The following is a 23,058-nucleotide window of genomic DNA, read 5'->3' on the forward strand; positions in this document are numbered from 1 at the left end:
TATTCTGGAGAGACATGAGAAATTAATTTCACCTCATAATGACCTGTGTCACCCATTCACCTCTGATGTTTTATCAGGTCCAAACAGAGACAGAAGCAGATAAGCCTCATGCAGACTTCAGCCAGCATGGAGAATCAACTGAGAGCCAATTCGCCTCTGCCTCTTCCCTCTCAGCCTTCCAGCTTATTGCCAATGCCTTCAGGAGGACATTTAGTGTGACCAGTTCTTCCAGCAGCTCCAACACAGCCCCCACAATGTTTGTAAAGACATAATTATGTGCTCCATATCAGCGCTGCGCTTGTTATACAGATTTTACTAGAACCCTTCTTATCAAGTGTCTCATTCAAATGTTTGACGATCATCACTTTCTGTGTTGCATATCAGATAAGTTTGTTTCACACTGCATTTCAATTCATCTTTTCACTACACCAGGAGGCCCAGGCATGAAGGCCAACGCAGACGGAGGCCTATGTCCGAGGGAGAGTTACATTTTAATTCTTCTGAACCGGAGTCCTCCAAAGACAAGAAAGCTAGAAACAATGAGGCAGGGCTGGACCTGCCCTCTTTGCTGCAGCAAGTCTCCCTAAAGGGCCGCAGAGACTCAGGAAGGGTCTTCAATGATGACGCGCCGGCACTGCCCAACAGAAAAGTCACCCTTTTCTCTTCCCTGAGGCTCAGGAAAAGGGAGCCATCAGAGTGCAACAGGAAAGACCAGGAGCTCCAAAAGGAAATCAGGATGATCCTCGCCAACCTTAGAAACAAAGGTCAGTGTTGTAATTAAAAACCTGTGACTATTATGAAATATATCTTGACACAAATTGTGTTTTGATCTGACCGATAAAGCTGTTTTGGCAACACAAACTTATAAGTACATGTCTGAAAGTGGAGGTGTTTGAAAAATGTCTATTATTCCACTAAACACTCATCTGCAAAAAGGAGATGGAAAGGAGCTCTTAACGCCATTATTTTCTTTGAACTCTGACTGAGCTGCAACGATCCCTTAATTTTACACATTTTATTGTGTTTACAACATATTAAATCATTCACAATTTCAGTAGCATAAATAATCCACATGCAAGGTTTAGCCTCTGTGATCTTTGACAGAATGCATGCTCATAGAATTAACTGATGTAAAATTATGAATGTCATACAGTGCATTCAAAAAACATTTCTTCACTTTTTCCACATTGTTAGTCTTATTCCAAAATTGAATGGATTTATTTCTCCCCCTCAAAATGCATCAGGTATTCATTACAAATAGTTCCGTCTTTCTCATCAGACCAGAGAATTTTGTCTCATGGTTTGAGAGTCCTTCGGGTGCCTTTGGGAAAACTTCATGCCGGCCACCATGTGCCTTTTACAAAGGTGTGGCTTACGTCTGGCCATTCTAACCATACAGACCTGATGGGTGGATTGATGCAAGGTTGGCTGTCCTTCTGGAAGGCTCGCTTCCTTTCATAGAGGAACATTGGAGCTCTGACAGAGTGACCATTGGGTTCTTGGTCACCTCCCTGACTAAGGTCATTCTACCCTGATCGCTCAGTTCAGAGAGGCAGCCAATTCTTAGAAGAGTCCTGGTGATTCCTAACTTCTTCCATCTACAGAGTCCTTGTCCCAACGATCTACACACAGTTCCTTTGACTTCATGCTTGGTTTATGCTGTGACGTGCATTGTCGACTGTGAGACCTCATACAGACCGGTGTGTGCGTTTACAATGTCCAATCAACTATCTACCACAGGGGGACTCCAATAATCAGTGGAAACTGGACGCACCTACGTTCAATTTTGAGCTTCATGCCAAAGGCTATGAATACTTGAGCTATTTAAATAAGATTTCATGAAGTTCTTATTTAAAAGAAAAAAATAAAATAAAAAATAAATCACGTCAGTATTGGATGTTTGTATAGAATTCTGGCATAGTGTGTGTAGAATTTTGAGGGGGGAAATGATTTGGACCATTTACAATAGTAAGAATCATATTTATTTGCCAACTATGTGAAGAACACACAAGGAACTTGTCTCCGGAGCCGCTCTAGTACAACAACAGACAGCCACTTGGACAAAATATACTTTTAGGACAAAAACATACTGCGGCGAGTCATTGAGCAATGAAATGTTACCAGTAACGTGGTAATGCTGATACAGAATGATGCAGAGTCCTCAAGCAATTTAGAGGAGTTTGAAGTGACTCATAGTGTGAAAATCTGGTACAGTGACAATTGTGCAAATGGTGCAGAGTCCTCAAAACATTTCAAGTAGTTTAAAGTGCGTAGTCGTGCTACAATCGGTCACAGTGGCAATTGTGCAGATAGTTCTCTCGGTGTTTGTCAACAACAGATAAACCAATAGTGTGGAGTGACGAGACTACTACAGTGAGTGCACGAATAATGTAGTAGTGTCTCAAAAGAGATGTGCAAAGTTGGCAGCATGTTTTACGATGATATTGTAAGTCAGCTGTTTAAGACTGGAACATACCAAGATGTGAAAAAAGTGCTGTGGATTCTTTCCGGGATGCATTGTACATGTTTGTTAGCTACACTGCTGTAGAAACTGTAGGTTAAATCAAAGAGTGGTGCAGATGGAAGCCATATACTTTTCAGCAGTTTTTGTTGATTGTCTCCAAATGCCATTTCTTCATAAGTGTTTCAGCGACAAAGCAGAAGACTCATTTCATGTCTTTAATGCTCATTTAAGTGTTACAATTTAATCTTTCCTTTTTATCTAGCTTCCAGTCAGCAGAGTCTGGAGGAGCCATGCTCGACTGATGATGAATGTGAATCAACTAATAAGAGGGTTTGTACACTTGTAAAGAGTTTATGTACAGCGCATCAGTGTGTTGATATTGTTTTGATATGTGGACATGTTCTGAAGTGTTGGATACCTCTGGTCACAGGTGTCCTCAGAAAGACGGCAAAAGAAGCAAGAAAAGATGGTGGCCCTGCAGGCCAAACATGAGCAATTAAAGAGGTTGCATAGAGCTCAGGTAACTGCTGATTCTGACAAATGCTTAAAGTACTTATCTTTAGCATGTGTTGAATAATCTCTGTGTTTTTTGTTTTTGTTAGTTCATGTACAATTCTGAATGTTAATCACCAAACTTTTCTTTTGAATGCAGTGTATGTGGCTTTCATTCATTTAGGTGATTCAGCGACAACTGGAGGAGGTTGGAGAGAAACAGAGAGACCTAGAGGAGAGAGGAGTAGCTATAGAGAAGGTTATAAGAGGAGAAACAGGTAGTTAACAATACAGTAAGCCGCATGAACATGCACATTGGCTACCTGAGACAAGTATGGAAGATTAGAAAAGTCAAACCTAGATAAATAACCAAACCATTTACTGAAAAATGTTGTCTAATTTTCCTCATATTTAGTCTAGGGGTGGGACTTTACCTCATTAATCGTGATTAATTACAAACAAATTCATTAATTAATTATTATTTTTAATTTTTTTACGTATTTTAATCGCAGTTTGTGTTCCAACAAAGCAGAACCATTGTCAGTGCACAATTCCATGGAACACCGATTACACTGACACAGATCAGCGCTTGGCTACCAAAATGGGGGAATTGGATAAAACAGCGGCTGTGTCCGATATCACTCCCTAACCACGATAAAGTGCACTATATAGTGCTTCTGCCATTTTGTAGTGGTGTCCGAATGCCGAGTGATCAAATTCAGTGTTCTATATGGTGCACTCAAAATTTCCCACAAAGCATTACAAAAAGTAGTGAATAACAACCTATGGTCAAAGAAAGAATGGTGAAACTTGATGGGTTGCAGACAGAGGGAGTGAAATTTTAATGTAAATGTAAGTAACTTTTCAACAAAGCTTCGATTGTTGCCATTTTTATAGCAATGTACAGTAAAATCATCTCGTTTTAATAATGTGCAATTTAAAAAAATGTTTTTTTTTAACCCAATGCAGCAACATACGTTGTTAATGTGCAACAGCTGTGAGGTCATTAACAGAGAACCGTGTAGTGTCCGAAAGCTGTTATGAATGAGCTCACTATATAGTCTACTGTGTGGAGCAAAGTTACATGGGGAGTAGGGAGTGAGTGAACGATTTCAGACAAAGCCAGCGTTGCTAGGACTGACGGGTGGTAAAATTAATTAAAAAAAATAAAAATAAACTACCCGATGGAAGCCTTGAGAAGCATGGTTTTGTGCAAATTGTGCAAAAAAGAGTTTTCATACCACCGAATGAAAACACACAATGCCAAAGATGACATGTGATCCAACTTTTGAGCTGTCACACAGAAACCATTTAAAGGCAGTACTGTTCTAAAAAAAAATGTCCTAAAATGACACTTTAACTTTAAGTCAGTTTCATTTTCTCCAAGGATATTTTTGTATTACTTTCTCCACTGTTGTGTATTGAAATGCAACTAAATGCACTTTTACAGGGTTAACAATATTCCTGTCTGTGTCAATTTGATTCAGTTGTCCACTAAAATCCATTTCAATTAAACCAAGTTGCTTTTTAGGACAAATTATGTTGTCGTCATGCAATTAAAATCCAATTAATCGAGATTAATTAATTACAAAGCCTTTTATTGTTTTATTGAGGCCCAGCCCTAATTTAGTCATGTGTGCATTTGGCAATAAGCAGAAAAAGTAATCTCCTGTGGGTGTTTGCTTCATTATATGGTTGTGTTTTGTTTACAAGAGAAAGTTATTGAATTACCTACAGTTCACAATTAATTTGCCCTTATCTTGGTTTTTGGTTTTCTAAACATTTTCTTTGATCTTCCCTTATCAACTGCAATCCCCTTGTCTAGCCTCTTCTAATCTCTTTTAACCCTGCACTGTCAACACCTATCTTCATCTTCTCTTTTGTCTGTTCACTTCAAGGAACTGACAATCAGACAAATGATGGTGACCATGCCCAACTTTATCAATGCTGGTTTGAACTGGTTTTAGAGAAGAACAGACTAGCACGATATGAGTCTGATCTCATGATCTTGTAAGTTACTGCATCTGATTGAGTAAAATGAAAACATCCATTTTTGGTCGCTGGTGATGCACTTTCCCTCTTTGACCAGTAGAGGTCACCCATTTCTCTCCTCTGTTTCAGTGCTCAGGAGCTTGAATTGGAGGAAACCCAGGGCCGACTTCAACGTGACCTTCGACGCAGGATGTCTAAAGAAGGTGAATCTGTCTCACACACACACATGCTGATAGGAGGAAAAGGAAAGATAGTACCAATCTTTTGTTACTGTTTGCTTTTTCTCTTCTGAAGATACAAAGAAGAGCGCCTCTGAGCTCCAGAAGGAGCAAGAGATCCTATCTGAGATTATGAGGACAGTGGAGAAAAGAGACATGCTGGTGTCTATACTTGAGGAGCAGAGGCTGATGGAGAGAGCTGAGGACCGCGACTTGGAGAGCCTTGTGCTGTCTAAAGGCTACGAGTTCCACTGGGCCCAGGCTAATGACAGCTGGGGGTCAGATGAGGTGGGGCTGAGGGCTGACTGTTAAAGAAAGGCCAGGTCAGATGCAGGCCACTGAGGGTAGTACAGATGTCCCAAGACTATGCACAACACTAGTTTAAAGAAGAAAAGTAAACTCTTCACCTCTCTATGTAAGCTGTTCAATCATATCCACAACTAAAAGTCTTTACCTTTAAGAATTTTTTTCAAACTGTTGTATTATTTTTTTGTAATCCTTGAAGAGGCTTGAGCGTAAGAATCGAAATAGAATTGACACAAAAAAAGGCTTATATCATATGTCAATGTACTTTATATTTCATTACTTCAGAAAATGACTGACTGCCTTTTTGCACACTTCATAACCCAACTGGCCTGTGGCCACAACTGCTGATCTTTTTACTTGGGTTGTTGACAGATAGACTGTTATTGTAAATGATCACCTTTTATCACATGGACTAACTGGGCACTTTACCTGGGGTTTCAGTTTTGCACAGCTCAAATTTTGTAATTGGATAATGAATCCACAGATGTTTTATGTTCACTAATGTAACTTTTTGTCCTGTGTGTATGTAAAGCCGCTTTCACACTGAGTTCACGACAAATTGGTGCGTCACAGGCATAGATTTATTAGCTGGGCCCTTTCATTCAGAATTAATCCAGACAGCTGTTGTGGGTTTGCACCATTCATATACCTACAGTAATTTATGAATATGCGAGGAGACCTCAGCGCAAAGGCAGGACATGAGCTGTGAGTCTAGAATGTTAAACTTCTCAATCCACTTATACGCTGGCAAGGTTCTGCCTCTGTCAAGCATCAGAACATGAATGTTAATTTACAGGTCAAATTTACCTTTCCTCCCACATTGGGACTTTACACACTGGAGAGCACAAAGAAAAAGTTGTAAAATGTTGGCTAAGATGGCAAGTGTGAAAGCGGCTATAGTATCTAAGGTGTTTGGGTTGTTTTTTTTCCCCCCAAGTTGTGCTCATTTTTGTAATGCGAGAAATAGTTAAATACTTCATTCAGTATTTCATTATGTCCAGCTAATAAAGGATGCAGTTACAAGATAAATTGCTCATATGGCTGAGAATGGAGTGTTTTTAACAGCTCAGTGTGAATTTAACCTGTAACCAGCAACTGTTGGTTAACTAAATTTACTGTCATAAGGGGATGGATGTATTATTCCCAGACAAGTGACCATCGTTGATTCATGAGCTCGAATGAGACTTGTTAAACCAAATTGAATGTGGTATTTAAATGTGATGTTGCTGCATGTTTTGGTTTTATGCCATTTGGTTCATTTTAAAATGAGCCCAATCTATAATAAACATGGATTTAAATGTTTCCCTCCCTGTTGAATGGCAACATATTAGTGTGGTTGATTGACACTGTATATCCTCCGCATGTGAAGAAGTTATTTTCAACTATTTTTTTAAAAAGTATATATATATATATATATATTTGGGTTTTTTGGGCATAATTTTCATCCTTCCTTGCTACTAAGAACTGCTCGGTTTCTGAAACGGCGTCCATAAATGGAGTCCGGCCGGCCACCAAAGCTCGTTCCTCCCCTGGTGTTCCTCCGGGGAGGCGGGGCCTCTCACGCCGGCCAACTTCTGGAGGAAAAGTGGAATTCCATTTCCGCTTTAGGGAGTGGACCGTATTTTTTTTTGTTGCAATTTTTTTTTTAATTCCACGTCCAACTTGGAAAGTTTGTATAAGACAGCGTCGGATTGAATTATTGTTCCGACAATGGCATCCTCTCCTCAGAAGTCTCCGTCCTCTCCTAAATCCCCGACAACGCCTAAATCCCCTTCTTCGAGAAAGAAAGACGACTCTTTTCTTGGAAAACTTGGGGGGACTCTGGCGAGGAGGAAGAAAGCTAAAGAAGGTAAACGGCTAGCAAAACATAACGAGCCGTGAATTGGCATAGGCGTTTTAGTACCTTGTGTTGGAAAATAGGACGAAATGATGATTTTTCAACATAGTCGACACTCGTCCTAATAAGAGTATGTCAGGACAAATTCAAAAAGCGTTCTGCACTTTAGCATAACAGTTTTGACTCTTAAGGTACAGTTTTTTTATGTAGCCAAATCACTGGAATCTTTATCCATTTAAGGTAAATGTCACAAACGCTGGTTTTCAACAATAATAATGGAAAAAGTCTCTGACGCTAAGATCCAGGAAGATGGTTGACCACTGATTTTGTTCGATGTGAGGGGGGGGGGGGATACAATAATTTAAAGCGAAATGAGCGACATCCAATATTGAAACTTCATCAATGGACACACAAGTATAAAAGAAGTTAATCACTATTTAGTAAAACAAAAATGAGAAAACACAACAAATGGCTTGTTTTTATCTTAATGATGGTGTAATGTGATATGCACCAGTGTTGGGAACATGTGGAAATGTAGTTGGTTACAATTACAGTATATTTTTCTTAATTTTGAATGAATGCGTCAACAGGACACTTGGATGTTTCCTCTAAAAAATAATGGATTCAAACCATAGACCATTGTTTTGGAATTAACCACATTGATAAAACATAATGAAATGTAAATGTGTTGCATCATGTGTATGGCATAAGGAAAAACAGAAAACCATGTTGACCTAATGACAAATGTGCACAATTTCGACAATAGTGCTTCATATTACAACCTAGATAGGTACAGCATTAATGATCCATTAAAAAGTCAATTAATACAAAGATGAAAATGTTCAAAGTCAGTTCTTTGGTGTTAAAAAATTTAACTATTATGAGTATTAACTTTTAACAAATTGCAGATAAACTAATAAATTTCACCACAAGGTGGCGGGTAAAGGTCACATTTGGAAATATTTTATGTTTGCGATTACTGTGGAATGGCGCATGACCAGAGAGAGCCAATAATAAGCGTCTGCTTTGGAATGAGGTGATGTGAAAAAAATCTAAACTTTTTTGGGCTATTTTTCTCATGCAACTAAAATTGTAATCATGGAAATTTCCAAACGCACCTGTAATTTGATTACACATTGTCTTCGAGTAATGTAAATGAGGGACAATTAGGTAAATTTCATAATTAAACCTGCAGTATGTAATTCCAAAAAATACAAATTTTATAAAATCCACCCAGGCCACTACTAGAGGAGATGACACAATGCTGATTAAGCTTATCAGCTCGTTTAACATCTTTCTGTATTTTAGTTTTTTTATATTTAGTGAATGCCCAATTTATTTCCAGCGGTGGCGCACTGAAAATGACAGCACAGTAATGACACATTTCACCTAGCAACGGGCAGAGCGCGGAAACTTGTCTTTTGTAAAAAGCTCACTAACCATATTATTTTGTGTTTCTTTAGCAGAAAGCAGTCATACAATAGTTACTGTGTAAACAAAAACAATAATAATTGCCACGAATGAACAAAACCTCTTTCAGAGGATATTTTAGCTGCCTAACGAGGTGCCTGACATATAATATGCACCAAACAATGCATGCAAGATCGATCGCATGAGACAAGTTAGCGTGGCTGCCCGCCGCACCGAAGCCCAGTTTGGACCGCTCCAACCCTAATACAGGCTCCACTTGTCGTCAGAGACCACTCCGAAAATCGGGGAGTTCGAGAAGAATAAAAATCCACCCGAATGCAAAAGGGAAACCACTTATTTTGCAAGTAGAGCAAAAAGGTTAACTTTTTGAGTGTTGTGGCTCTGTCCGCAATGAAAAACAGCACTGCGCTGAACTGAGTGGGTACACAATGTATAGTTTACAATGGGAGAAATTACATGCCGTCAAATACAAGAATACTGCACACTAAAAGCTTGAAACCATGAAATACAAAGTATTAAGTATATTATAAATACAGAAATAAATAATATAGTCATGGAAAAATAGACCCCTTGTTTCTTGAGTTGCATGTTCGTTTGCCAGGTCCAACTAAAGTTACCTTTGTTTGGACAAATATAATGATGACAACAAAAATAGCTCACAAGTTGAATATAAGAGCTGATATCTAGCTCTAGGCATTTTTCATTGTTTTGTTTATAATAACCAAAATTGTATTTAGTAATACAATTAAGCTTTTGTATTCTTCAGGTAAAATGCCTTTAGCGGTACCAGGTATTATAGAAATTGAAGAAACAAGGGTGGTTTAATATTTTTTACATATCATACATATACTGTATATAGATGTATAATTTTACATACAAACAGTTATAATAGTTTTGGATTTTCCATTGTAGTTCATGTTTATTTCGTTTTGACTTCTTTTTCAAGTTTTAGTTTTTAGAGCAGGTTTTTTTTTTTTTTTAAACGGTTCATTTTAGTTTTTTTTTTTTTTTTATTCAGGGTATTTGTCAACTGAGATTTAAAAAAGACGACAGTAAGTATTGTGTAATAAAAACTAAAAAAAAAAATACCATAAATTTTTTTTTATAACTGTCAAGTAGTGCTATGAAAATGTCTTGTTGTTGCAGTATTTCGATCACCTGCTTGCTGTGTCAGCGAGACAAACTCCTTATCTGCATTCACCTGTGCCTTTCGTGGCGGGAAACAGCGACGTTTTCCCCAAAAGAGGAATTACCGACCTCCAGGTTCCATGAAGGCGCTCACTAGTTGGTAGCCGTGTAGCCAGTTCCATTAGCACCACGTAGCAACAAAAATAGACGTAAAAATCCGCTTGGCGACAAAACTTGCGCTTGGTCTAGCTGTCAATCTGACGATGACGACAATTCTCGGCAACACACAGTAAGTAAACTACAATTCCCAAATGACTGTTCGACCTTCCTTCTGTATCTGTCTGTACCTATGTATTTATAAAAACAGACAAAAAAGAAGGACATTTTCACTGTGATTATAGTTAGTTTTGCAAACGTAAAATGTTGTTTTATTTACTTAGTTTTTTAAAAACTTTTTCGTTTTTATTTCACCAACGAAAATGTTTTTTAAATTTTAGTTTAGTAGTTATTTTGTTCGTTTTCGTTTACTATAATAACCTTGACACACACATTTGTCATGTAATATACTTGTATGTGATAATGCAGGCGTTCATGTAATTATTTTTAAAAAATGACTCATTTTAAGAATGGGCTAATTCCATGATTACATAATTTTTCAAGTTTATCGTTTTGATGACATGTATGTGTGTATGTATATATCTATGTATATATATATATATATATATATATATATATATATATATATACATGTAACACTGGACCATGCATGATGTAGTGTCAGCTTACGTATTTGGCCTACCGTAGCCGTGTTTATCGTAAATCTTTACAGTGACTCAAATTCATCCATCCATCCATTTTCTGAGCCGCTTCTATGTATGTAGAAAGACCAAAATGTTGGACAAGAATATCATGTACTGGAGAACAAAAAAAAATAAAAAATTGGGATAATTTTGTGGCATCATGGGAAAAATGTTAAAGTGTCATCTCTATCCTCGCTGCCTATGTGAGCATGATAGTCAAGTGTTTTTACACAGAAGTAGAAATGTTTCCTTTTAAATGGATGATTATTTGGTGCTGCTCTGGTTTACTGTTCCACAGCTGAGCCTCATTTTATGCTGTTGCATGTAATCACATCACATTTATGCTGGCAGGACAAGAAACGTGCACACACACTCATACAGTGTGCATGGATTTGTGTGTGTTATATGATTTGATGGAAGGCCTTGGCTACTCTCTGTTTTTGCAGATCATTGATTCAGTTTGTAGTCACTGACGTTTATGGTCAGTTGCCACAGCGGTTGCCGGAGTAAAGTGGAGTAATAGCCAGGGCCAAGATAGGATGAATCAGGGCCAAGATAGGATGAATCAAGTAGATGGAGGAGAGGGTCAGAGGGTGTAATAGACAACATTAGCAAGGACTGTCTCTGTATAAAGACAGATCCCAACTGTGCTTGGTTGGGACTGGAGAAAGTGCTAAACATAATACAGGAGCGGTACCATAAAATTATTTACGCCAAGTGAAACTTAAACAAGGAGAAATGTAGAATTTGGGGAATGTGAAATATATGTTTGTAGTTGGAAGGGTTTGTCTCGGTAAAGAAATGTTGAAGCAGGAGGGATTAATGTTGAATTTGTCTTGTGGGGAAAAGTTTGGTATTTTAATGTGGAAAAGTGGAGAATTTGAGGAATGTGGAAGATATGTTGAAGCTGGAGGGATTAAAGTAGAATTTGCCTTAATGTGGGGAAAAGTTTGGTATTTTAATGTGGAGAATTTGGGGGATGTGGAAGATATGTTGAAGCTGGAATGGTTTGAATTGGTCAAGAAATGTGGAAGAAGGAGGGAAACATTTTGAATTTGTTTTAATGTCGGAAAAACGTGGGTATTTTAAAGTAGGGAAATGTGAAATGTGGGTGAAAACTGGAATTTGTGTCGTGGGAATGTGGAAAATATTTTATTGTTGGAATGGTTTGAATTGGTCAAGATTTACAAATGTCGTGGGGTTGCAAATGTTACTGTATGTTTGTACACAATACCGTACTGTTGAGCGCAGGTTTCTCGATTAAAAGAAAGAAAGAAACAAACAAATGTTTTTGGGAACGTAACAGCTAATGGCAGACACAGCCTGCTGCTCACAATGGTAGCACGGGGTGGCGGGAGTCAAGCGGCTCTGGGGAGAGGGGGAAGAGAGAGAGCACATTTAAAGGCACAAAATGCAAATCAAACTTTGCATGCATGAGAAACTTACGGTTGATTAAACTTCTTAAAACCAGTTCATATCTTTACATTCTATTATATTTGTATGACTATATTTTATGATATACTGCCACTTTTATTAAGGAAATGTTTAAAAAAAAAAAATTGGGGGGAGGGACTAGAACTGGTTTAATTGGATTTCCATTAATTCTAATGGGGAAATACATTTTGAGATAAGCGCGTCGTCACTGACCGAATTAAACTAATATATCAAGGCATCCCTGTAATTGTAACGGAGTAAATGTAGTTTGTCACTACCCATCTCTGCCTATGACACTTCTTTTAATTGCATTTCCTTGGGCCTGGGTCATTTCTCTCAGAACAGTTTGCGGGTGTGCTGTTCAAGGTATTAAGCGGAATCTTACACAGGATGGGCAAATACACCCAATCATCACACACTCAGGACGAGTTCTTTAAAATATGGCTTTTATGCAGTTGCTGACTTCACCAAAATTATTAGAGTAATAGATTTCTTCTTCTGTAACTCAGAATGTGTTTGTCTTCCACTAACACTTCCAGTTTTGTTACTTCAAACTTCATTTTGCACTTGGAGTGCTCTCCCAAATTTTCAGTAGTAAAAAACCATCAGACAGAGCTACCTAAAGCGCAAAACCTTCTTTTAAATACAGCAGTTGCAACCACTTTTACACCTTTTGTGGGGCAATCTGTTAAGACTGAATGAACACAATTTAGTGCCCGCTGTTTGGGATCTTAGTAAATCAGTCCCGTAGTGTTTCAACAAAAAGACTAACTGGAAACACATTTATTCGGACTCAATTTTAATTGCCTATTTTTTATGTTAACAAGGTGTGTGTCAGTTTGTTACTGATCTATGGGATGTTTGAGGGTGGTGTTGATTATGCAGATGCTGTTCCAGTGAAGGCAAAGAAATTCACAGGATGTTCGCTCCATGCTCCCAACATGTAAACACATTGAGTGGTTGAGCCTCCTCAGCTATCTGACAAACTGAGAGGAAAGGCATGCTGGGCATGCTAGAAGGCCTGATGAAAAGCAGGAAGCGTCACTGCTCTAGTCTTTTGCTGACACTGACTCTCAGCAAATGTTTTCTGTAATGGCCTTTGCCATTTATGGCTTTCTGATAAAAAATTAAGATTATTCCTTAAAGCTTGTGGAGTGTTTTCCATTTGAGCTATTTTGTTTAGTAATAAAGTAACAGAAGAAAACAAGAGGTGTTTTCAGCTTCCATATACTGTGTCCACTACTGTTGACCTGAGGTTTAGGAATGCCATGCTTTTGTTTTGCAGAGATAAACAGGACATAGCAATGGTACACTGAACATCCATCCATCCATCCATTATCTGAGCTGCTTATTCTCACAAGGGTCGCGGGAGCACTGGAGCCTATCCCAGCTATCATCGGGCAGGAGCCGGGCTACACCCTGAACTGGTTGCCAGCCAATCGCAGGGCACATAAAAAACAAACAAACATTCACACTCACATTCACACCTCCGGACAATTTAGAGTCCTCAATTAACCTACCATGCATGTTTTTGGGATGTGGGAGGAAACCGGAGTGCCCGGAGAAAACTCATGCAGGCACGGGGAGAACATGCAAACTCCACACAGGCGGGGCTGGGGATTGAACCCCGATCCTCATACAATGAACTTGATCCAGATAATAATTTGTTAGGTCATTGTTTAATTTGTTTTGGATAATTCCTTGTTCAGGTCATTAATTTCCTATACTGGTTGATTTCTACATATGCCCTGTATTCTGGTGCTGCTCTCACTTCAGAGTACCATATTTAGTGTGGTGTATCAAATCTACCATATCTATAGTAAGTTTATGGAGCCTGTAACCCAGGCAGTGAAAACTGGGGCATCACTTAACAACGGTGTGTACTAGGACTAGACGATATATTGTTTGAGCATCGTCATCGCTATGTACGTAAACACACATGCACAATATTCACATCGCAGGGTCTGCTGCGATGTTGGTGTAGTGTGATATACAGTGAATCAACTCAAACATCAGAAAGTGACCTGCAGAGGGACCTGTTTGGACATGCTAATAAGATTAGCACCCATGTTACGGTAAATTATAACACTTCAAACAACCCATAGAGCAGCCCAGATTGTTGTATACTTATCTCCTTTTATTGTAACTATGAAAGTGAACACGGAAAGCAATGTACAACTGCTGCATTTCCTATTACGTTCTTCAGAATTAAACTAGGCTGGCAGCTGCGTAAGTGTGCGAGGTGTGTTCAGGGACACTGCGTAAATGGGAGTGATTGTGTTCTTTGGTTCTTTTGTAATACAGTACATAATTGTAAAAATTGATTAGTACGAAAATTATTATTTATATCAGACACTAAGACTGTACGATAACACTGATAATGGAATTTATTTTGTTTCGTAATGTAAGAGTAGATAAGATATTTTGTTAATATAGTCAATATAGCTGCTTGGAATGCCATCCTTGCTGTCATACTGTGTTGTGTGTTTTTGTTTGCACGTTAAGGACAAAAGTCCTGTTTTTGTTTTAATTCCTCATTTTTAAAAAAGCACGATTCAATCTGCATGTTTCTCGTATTTTTGAGATTGTAGGGTGAAAGCTGCAGCTGGCTACTAGTGTGGATTGAATGGGTGGAAACAATGGGAAAATGAAAAGCCAGTATTTTGAGGGTAATAGCCTGTCAGCGACATATTGAAAACAAAAAAAGAACTATGAGCTAGTTCATTTTTGTACCAATGAATTTCCCCTCAAAAAGAATAAAATTACATTAATTCTGGAGTCGCAGTAACACTGCCTATGCAGTTTTTTTTAACGTATCAAGGCAAATTCCAACAGTTGTGCCTGCATGCGTACGCACGATTTGATAGGAATTTGGTCGTACGCCATATCCAGCTTTTGTGTGCATGTGCACTTTTAGTAACAATCCGATGCACTTTTTGATAAATGAGCCCTCAAGTCTCTAGTACACTGACTGTAGTTGAATATCCAAGACAAATGTATTGTTGGATTTGATACCTTAAAGACCCTTTCCAGAAAATTTTAATATCATGGAAAAGTTAATTTCCTTAATTCCATTCAAAAAGTTACTCTTTAATAGATTATAGATTCAGGGCCCACAATTTCAAGTATTTATTTGTTTATCTTTACATAATTTGGGCTCCCAGCTCATAAAACCCACGAAATCAGGAATTCAAAATATTCAAATGCTGTGAAGAAATCACCAATTACAGTGCTTCTCAGTTTTTGTAGAAAAAAAGATTAATCATTAAATCAATCAGAATATGGTACTTTCAAAACAATATGTTCGTCTTCAATACTTGGTTGGGAATCCCTTTGCTTTAATCACTGCCTCGATGCGCCATGGCATTGAGGCAATCAGCCTGTGGCATTGCCTGGGAGTTATGGAAGCCCATATTTTCTTGATGCTGGCTGTCAGTTCTTCTTTGTTTTTGGGTCTGGTGCCCCTCATTTTCCTCTTGATAATACCCCACAGATTCTCAATGGGGTTTAGAGCCGGCGAGTTGGCTGACCAGTCAAGCACTGTTATAGCAATGGGCATCAAACCAGGTTTTGGTGCTTCTGGCGGTATGGGCAGGGGCCAGGTCCTGCTGGAAGATGAAATCTGCATCTCCATACAGATCCTCAGCAGAAGTAATCATGAAGTCCTCTAAAAGATTCTGGCATACCTTGGATTTTAGAAAGCAGAGTTTACCAACACCTGCACTGGACATTGCGCCCCAAATCATGACTGACTGTGCATATTTCTCACTGGACCTCAAGCAGCTTGTGTTCTGTTCTTCCTCCAAACCCTTGGACCTCGATTCCCGAATGAAATGCACACTTTACTTCCATCAAAAAAGAGGACCTCGGACCACTGGCAGTCCATTCCTTCTTCTCCTTGGTCCAGTTGAGACCCTTCCTACGTTGGCTCAGGCTCAGAAGTGGCTTGACCCGAGGAACCCGACAGTTGTAGCCCATCTCCCGGATGCGTCTGAATGTGGTGGTTTTTGTTTTTTTCCCGCCTCATTCCACTCTTTCTGGATCTCTGCTAGGTACTTGAATCTTCTCTGATAATCCACTGAAGCCCACGCTCATCTCTTTTGCTGGTGCATCTTCTCCTGCCACATTTTGTCCTTCCACTAGACTTTCCATTGATATGCTTGGACATGGCACTCTGTGAACAGCCAGCCTCCTTAGCTATGAACGTTTGTGGCTTACCCATCATCAATGATGGTCTTCTGGCCAGTTATCAAGTCTGCAGTCTTTCCCATATTGAACCCAACTGAGACAATTGAACCAAACTGAAGCAATTTAATGACACCTGGGGAAACATGTGCAGGTGCTTTAAGTTTAGTAGATGATTAGTGTGTGACACTCAGTTTATAAAATTTATGGCCTCCAAAATTTGGGCTGATTTCTTCACAGTATTATAATTTTTTTAATTCCTGATTTTGTGGGTTTTATGAGCTGGAAGCCAAAATTATTTAAAAATAAACAAATAAATACTTGAAATTGTTTAAATTATGGGCCCTGAATCTATAATCTATGAAATCTTATTTTTTTTTAATGGAATTATGGAAATAAATAAACTTTTCCATGATATTCTAATTGTTTGGAAAGGGTCTGTATGTTTTGTTTGTAATAAAGCACATTCAGTCATAATTTAAATTGGGGTCACATTAGCTGAGCCTGCACAATTTAAGCTTGGGCGCATGGGGGTTGTTGGTCCCAGATTGTGGATGAAAAAAATAGGGAAATCTGGACAGTCCGTATCCTGAGCCCTGCTCTTCAGGTGGCCACTTGCTTACATGCTGCAGATCTGTGTGTGTGGGTTGTGAAAAGCAAACCTTGTGTGTAAATGATGATTGCATTATTTGTGATATCCTTTCTTACTTATCCAATGACATCAGTCAGTTTATCATTGACATCACAATTGTGTTTTATTTAATGCTTCATAATTTATTTCTCATCACTCTAGTGTCTGAGCTTCAGGAAGAGGGGATAAATGCCATCAACCTTCCTCTCAGCCCATCCCACTATGAGCTCGACCCTGAGGACACCATGCTAGGTATTCACTTCACATTCCCTCAATTACACATGAACATCTTAAGTTTAGTAATACAAGAGGAAAGTATTCAAAAGTTGTAGACTGTTCCAGAAATCTATTATCAAGATAGTTTTTCATTTTGTGTTACACTGGTTTGAGAAGAGAAGAAGATTGCATAAAATGTTTGAATCAGAACGCTTCTCTAATGCTTTAAATTAATTCCGATACCCAGAAGAATTTCCAAAGGTTAACTTTAGTTTGGTTTTGCCTTGCAAAATTATCATACTTGCCCCCAAGCAGGGGCAATATCGAACTTGGAAATGAAGCCCTATTTCCACCAGGAATTTTTGATTAGTCAACAGAGATCATGTCCACATGACAAAAGAAATGGGACAAAACAACAAAGCTTGTCTATCATGTAGTAAGCAGAAGAAACACAAAATGTCAGAGCCCCTCCATTCATTTTTACTCTTTGATTACTGTCAAGAGAAAAATGTTAACCCTTTAGACCCGGGAAAAGTGCTTTGAGAATAATCTGAGATGCAATTTAATAAAAGTGTCTGCCTATTTTTTGCTTGGGTGAAGTCATATATACACACATGAACAGTAGGGGTGGGTAAAATTATCGATTTATCGATGCATCCTAATATTCTTCCCCCCAATTCAATATCGATACATGGAGTCATCTGAATCGATTCACTATCTGGCCACTGGAGGGTGCAAATATCTACATGTGCAGAATTAGCAATGGCCAGAAATGGTGGCGATTTCATAGTGTGTGTGTATATATGAGGTTTATCAACATTTCCAAGAGGTAAGAAATATTAAGTTTACATGCACTTTACTTTTGTTTACTTTTGTAGTCTCTATGCACAAATGAGTTATTTTGCTTTTTTTTTTTTTTTTTTTTTTTGCATTGCCTTTTTTTTTTTTAGATGTTTTATTGCTCAAAAATATGAGGTGACATACCACATACTGTATGTTCACATGGACATGAAAATAAAATATAAAAAATGTTTCATGTATTTATACTTCTTACTGAACCGATATCAAAATAATTAAATTAATATAGAATCGAATCGCAACCTAAAGAATCAAAATGGTATCGTGAGGTTCTTAACAATACCCATCCCTAATGAACAGGCAGTAATCATCTGTCTCATGCAGTTGGACCCCAACCGCAGGCATTTTGCTTTGCCTCACGGCAAAGTGATAATGCAGTACTGTATCAGAGAGAGTGGGAGAGGACACGCTTGACTTTCTTATCCTCACACAAAAACAAAATATTATATGAGATTATAATTAACATAGAATACCTTTTATGGGTGCAAAGGCATAGATTTGTTTTTACATTTACCCTGCGCATAACTCTTCTTTTTTTTTTTTTTTTTTTTTTTTTTTTTTTTAAATTAAATTTTTTGCTAATGTGGATGTCACACTTCTCATGTAACTGACACAGCTATTAGCATACCAGCTGCACAACACACACAAGCCAGATCAGGGTTTGCTGGCGACTCTGGGATAAACAATACCACTCAGTGGAAATGTACCTTTGAACTCATAGCATTCCAGTTGGACCACAACTGACATCATGTTCATCTTGTAGAGGAGAATGAGGTGCGTACCATGGTGGATCCAAACTCCAAGAACGACCGCAAACTGCAAGAACTTATGAAGGTCAGTGGTGCAAGGAACAAGCATTCAAGACATCTTACCTGAGTCTATTTACACCATACAGCAAACATTCTACACATGGTGGTAGAAGCTGGAGACCTGTGAAAATGAAACCCGAGTTACTAAAAGTGTTGGGAATAGTGTTGTATCGGTTGCGAACGATTTGTTCAAACATACAATTTTTTGTGAACGTACTGAACTGAATAACTTAATTACGTGATTCATTCCTCTGTGTGCTCCGCTCCGAGCGATTCAGCTGGTAGCACGAAACAGAAGTGCTACAGCGTTCTGACACTTACTGTAATTTCTTGTGTATAATGCGCATTTTTCCCCCCAAAAATTGTCAAAAGTCAATAGTGCGCATTATACATTGGTATAGGGGAAAATACAAAAAAAACCTTCACATTTTATAAATTTATGCCGCCACCTAGAGGTTATGAAAAAGTTGTAGCCTACACTTTCATTCCAATATGACAGGGGTAAGTATGACTGCATATTCAGTTGTGCTCATAAGTTTACATACCCTGGCAGAATTTGTGAAGTATATATATATTTTTAAATATGACTGAACAATGGCGGCACGGTGGCCGACTGCTTAGAGCGTCAGCCTCACAGTTCTGAGGACCTTCTCGATTCCGATTCTTTTCGGGGGCTGGGTCAAAAAGGTTTGCATGCACCCATCTTACAAAATATGCCTGGGTAATCAAACATATGACCACAACTGTGTGTTTTTTCATTTATTAAATAAAAGTAGGGCTGTGAATGTCAAAATAAGAACAAGTAAATAAAAAAGTATTACGTGTTCAAGTAAAGTGCTTGACTTCAGACTAATTATTTGAAAAAAAACTAAGAAAATACAGATAATACTTTGTTAAAAAAAAAAAAAATCATACATTGTAAAAATGCATTATACATAGGTTGAAGGGTTTTCCAGAATTTTGAGGTCAACTTTAGGGGTACTATTATACATGGGTGCGCATTATACACGGGAGATTACGGTATTCATTGATTTAAAAATGTATTTATTCAACTACCAAAACTCAACTTTAATTATAAATTAAAATAAAAAACAAAATAAATTTGTAACAAGTAAAATAATATTTTAAAATAATATAAATAAAAATAGCTTTTGTTCCTGCTGGGCGTGGCTTGGCCTCTTAGGGGCAGTGTGGTGCACGCATAGACATACACATTTACTGTATATTAACTCTTTCGATGCCAGCCATCTTCAGTAAAGACAACCGCTTGAGTGCCAGCCGATTTAGAGCATTTTGACTAATCTTTGGGTGGGGAACGGAGAAAACAAGCTTTTTATGGAAAGATGTAGTTTTGCACAACAGTGACTGTGACACTAATATTATTTGTTACGGTGACACCTCAAACATCAGAACAGTGCTTTACTTCTATAAAACACCACCAACAACAATCAAAAAGTGCTTTTGCTGGCAAAATAACAATAAATTTACAGTCAACCGTGTAACATTTTTACACAAACTATTTACAAACTGTTGGCACTCTATTTACAGTTACATGTTCCTTTAGGTGTATGTGTACGCTACTGTTCATATGTTTTTGATTGCGAAATAATGTATTTACAATTAGTCAATGTAACATTTTTACATTTGACTTGACTTCTTGAGAGCCTGGGCTTCTTTCTTGTGGGTTTTCCTGTCTGTCATTCTGGGACAGACAAGGGTTTCTATGCATTTTTTCTGCTATTTGGCACGTACACTGCTCAATTCTCAACAAACAGAAGAAAGCGATTGGGAGGTGATTGTTTATTCCACAATGCACAGTGACAGTACAATACCATAAAAGTGCAAAGAAATGCACGATTTCACTATCGCCACACTATTTTTATTTTCCTTAGTAAAGAGTGTATTTAATTGTTTATACTTTTATATTTACACATTAAGAATCTAGTGCTAATTTTAGCTAGCCGGTCAATAGGGTTAACTATTGAGTGTTAGCATTAGGCTAGTGATGTTTCTAAAGTGAAGTACGTGTTGTATTTAAATATACAATGTGTGTAAATAGGCAGCACGGTGACCGACTGGTTAGCACATCTGCCTTGCAGTTCTGAGGACCGGGTTCAAATGCAGCGTCACCTGTTTGAAGTTTGCATGTTCTCCATGTCCCTGCGTGGGTTTTCTCCGGGTACTCTGGTTTCCTCCACATCCCAAAAACATGAATGGTAGGTTAATTGAAGACTCTAAATTGCCCGCACGTGTCAATGTGTGAATGAATGGTTGGTTGTTTATATGTGCCCTGCGATTGACTGGCGACCAGTTCAGCTGGGATAGGCTCCAGCACACCCGCAACCCTAGTGAGCATAAGCGGTATGGAAAATAAATGAATGTGTGTAAATATTTGTATGTTTAGTTTTACAGTAAGCTCCAACTGGGATGTCAATAAACAGCTTAAAGCACTCTCAGAGAGGGCAGAATAAAATACAGTAGGTCACTCGCTTGCTGCAAGCAACACAGGTGCATTCAGGGTGGTTTCACAACACAGGAATTTGCAAAGACACACTGTGCCGTTCGGCATATTACTCATTTTTCTTCAAATAAAATGTTTTTATGATCGTGAGAACCCAAAATTGAAATTAAAAAAAAATAAAGGTTTATTAATTGCCCAGCCCCATTGTGTCTTAATCTGTATAATCAAAGATGCCATCTACAAAGGCAAAATCTAAAGAAAGCAAACCTAAAGACTTTAGAACAACTTTAAGAAATTAATAAAAACATCAACAACAACTTGAAGAAATTAATAAAAAGATCAAATGTAGTGGTGGAACAGGCAAGACTGGTCACCACATCTGCCTCACAGTTCTGTGGTACTGGGTTCAAATCCACCCTATGTGGAGTTTGCATGCCCCATGCCTGTGTGTTTTTTCTCCGGGTCCTCCAGTTTCCTCCCGCATTCCAAAAACGTGCATGGTAGGTTAATAATTGAAGACTTTAAATTGCCCGTAGGTGTGAATCTGAGTATGAATGGTTGTTTGTCTATATGTGTCCAGCGATTGGCTCGCGACCGCCTCTCACGCGAAGTCAGCTAAGATTGGCGGTAGCACACCCGTGACCTTAGTGAGAATAAGTGGTTCAGAGAATGGATAAATTGATAAAATGTTGTCACGATGAAAAGCTCGTAATTCCTGTTTTTTTTTCAAGCGCAAGAAAAAACTTTCATTGCTAAATAATGTAGTTTATAAAAACACAACCTAGTTACAATTGCTCATATATTTTTTTTTTTTTAGCAGGCAGCAACATCATTACATTATTGCAGTACAGTACTGCAATTAATTTTCCTATGTGGTCGCATAGGTGTTGATCGACTGGATTAATGATGTTCTTGTTGGGGAGCGAATCATTGTGAAGGATCTTGCTGAAGATCTCTATGATGGACAGGTCCTTCAGAAACTATTTGGTGAGTTCATCAAGTCACTCATTATTATGTTACCTTATCTCAGAAAGCTGTTGATTGTTGGTCCTCAAAAAGAGATATTGTCATATACAGTATTGCCTCGTTTTATCGCAGGGGTTAGGGTCTGGACCACCCACGCAATAGGTGAAATCTGCAAAGATACGACCACATATTTGTTTATGATTTATACATATTTTAAAACTGTATGAACCTCCCCAGACTCTTATTAATCTTCCCCACACTCCTATTAACCTCTACCCTACTCTTATAAACACTTTATGTACTCTTTTAAACCTTAAAAAATACAGTAATGCACAGTAGTACTGTACATCATGTACATTTTATTCCTTTTAATGTGTTTTAATGTTTTTGGCTAGAAAGTGTATAGTTTACCACCCCAAAAAAATCCTGCGATATGGTGAATTATGCAGGATATTATTATGAAAAGAAAATCCACAAAGCACGTAATCCACAGTAGGTGAACTGTGATTTAGCAAGGGAACACTGTACGGTCATTGTTAGCCGTGGTTATTGACTATGCTTGTGATGTGTTTCAGAAAAGCTGGAAGGTGAGAAACTTAATGTGGCGGAGGTGACGCAGTCAGAGATCGCACAGAAGCAGAAGCTGCAGACTGTTTTAGAACGGATCAACGACTCACTCAAACTCTCCACGAGGAACATTCGCTGGAATGTTGACTGTAAGTGACTGTCATCGTTATGCAACCTATTCAGTTACTCCTACAATTTCATGCACTTATGTAATCCACATTTTATGCTGTCAGATTTATTAGGTATAACAGTATGGGAGTGCA

The 23,058-nt window shown here is 38.2% G+C and overlaps 2 protein-coding genes across 6 annotated transcripts in view; both read left to right on the forward strand.

The window, feature by feature from the left end:
- Positions 1-6,774, forward strand: part of mical2b (microtubule associated monooxygenase, calponin and LIM domain containing 2b) — a 127,497-nt gene extending 120,723 nt beyond the window's left edge. For 4 of the 5 annotated variants that reach the window (XM_061772530.1, XM_061772532.1, XM_061772533.1 and 1 more), the window contains 8 exons: positions 78-256; positions 433-764; positions 2,727-2,794; positions 2,895-2,984; positions 3,141-3,234; positions 4,855-4,966; positions 5,078-5,151; positions 5,243-6,774. In XM_061772530.1, coding sequence (XP_061628514.1) covers positions 78-256; positions 433-764; positions 2,727-2,794; positions 2,895-2,984; positions 3,141-3,234; positions 4,855-4,966; positions 5,078-5,151; positions 5,243-5,478 — 1,185 coding nt within the window. In that variant the 3' untranslated portion in view covers positions 5,479-6,774. Of the gene's footprint in view, positions 1-77; positions 257-432; positions 765-2,726; positions 2,795-2,894; positions 2,985-3,116; positions 3,235-4,854; positions 4,967-5,077; positions 5,152-5,242 lie in introns of those variants that run through there. The other variant, XM_061772531.1, reaches the window with a different exon arrangement.
- Positions 6,775-7,017: 243 nt separating this feature from the next.
- Positions 7,018-23,058, forward strand: part of parvaa (parvin, alpha a) — a 34,772-nt gene continuing 18,731 nt past the window's right edge. The window contains exons 1-5 of the mRNA XM_061773126.1: positions 7,018-7,321; positions 17,081-17,170; positions 18,756-18,826; positions 22,147-22,249; positions 22,804-22,944. Coding sequence (XP_061629110.1) covers positions 7,183-7,321; positions 17,081-17,170; positions 18,756-18,826; positions 22,147-22,249; positions 22,804-22,944 — 544 coding nt within the window. The 5' untranslated portion in view covers positions 7,018-7,182. The remainder of the gene's footprint in view (positions 7,322-17,080; positions 17,171-18,755; positions 18,827-22,146; positions 22,250-22,803; positions 22,945-23,058) is intronic.

Source organism: Phyllopteryx taeniolatus, chromosome 5, assembly GCF_024500385.1.
Source record: "Phyllopteryx taeniolatus isolate TA_2022b chromosome 5, UOR_Ptae_1.2, whole genome shotgun sequence".
In the NCBI taxonomy this organism is placed as follows: Eukaryota; Metazoa; Chordata; class Actinopteri; order Syngnathiformes; family Syngnathidae; genus Phyllopteryx; species Phyllopteryx taeniolatus.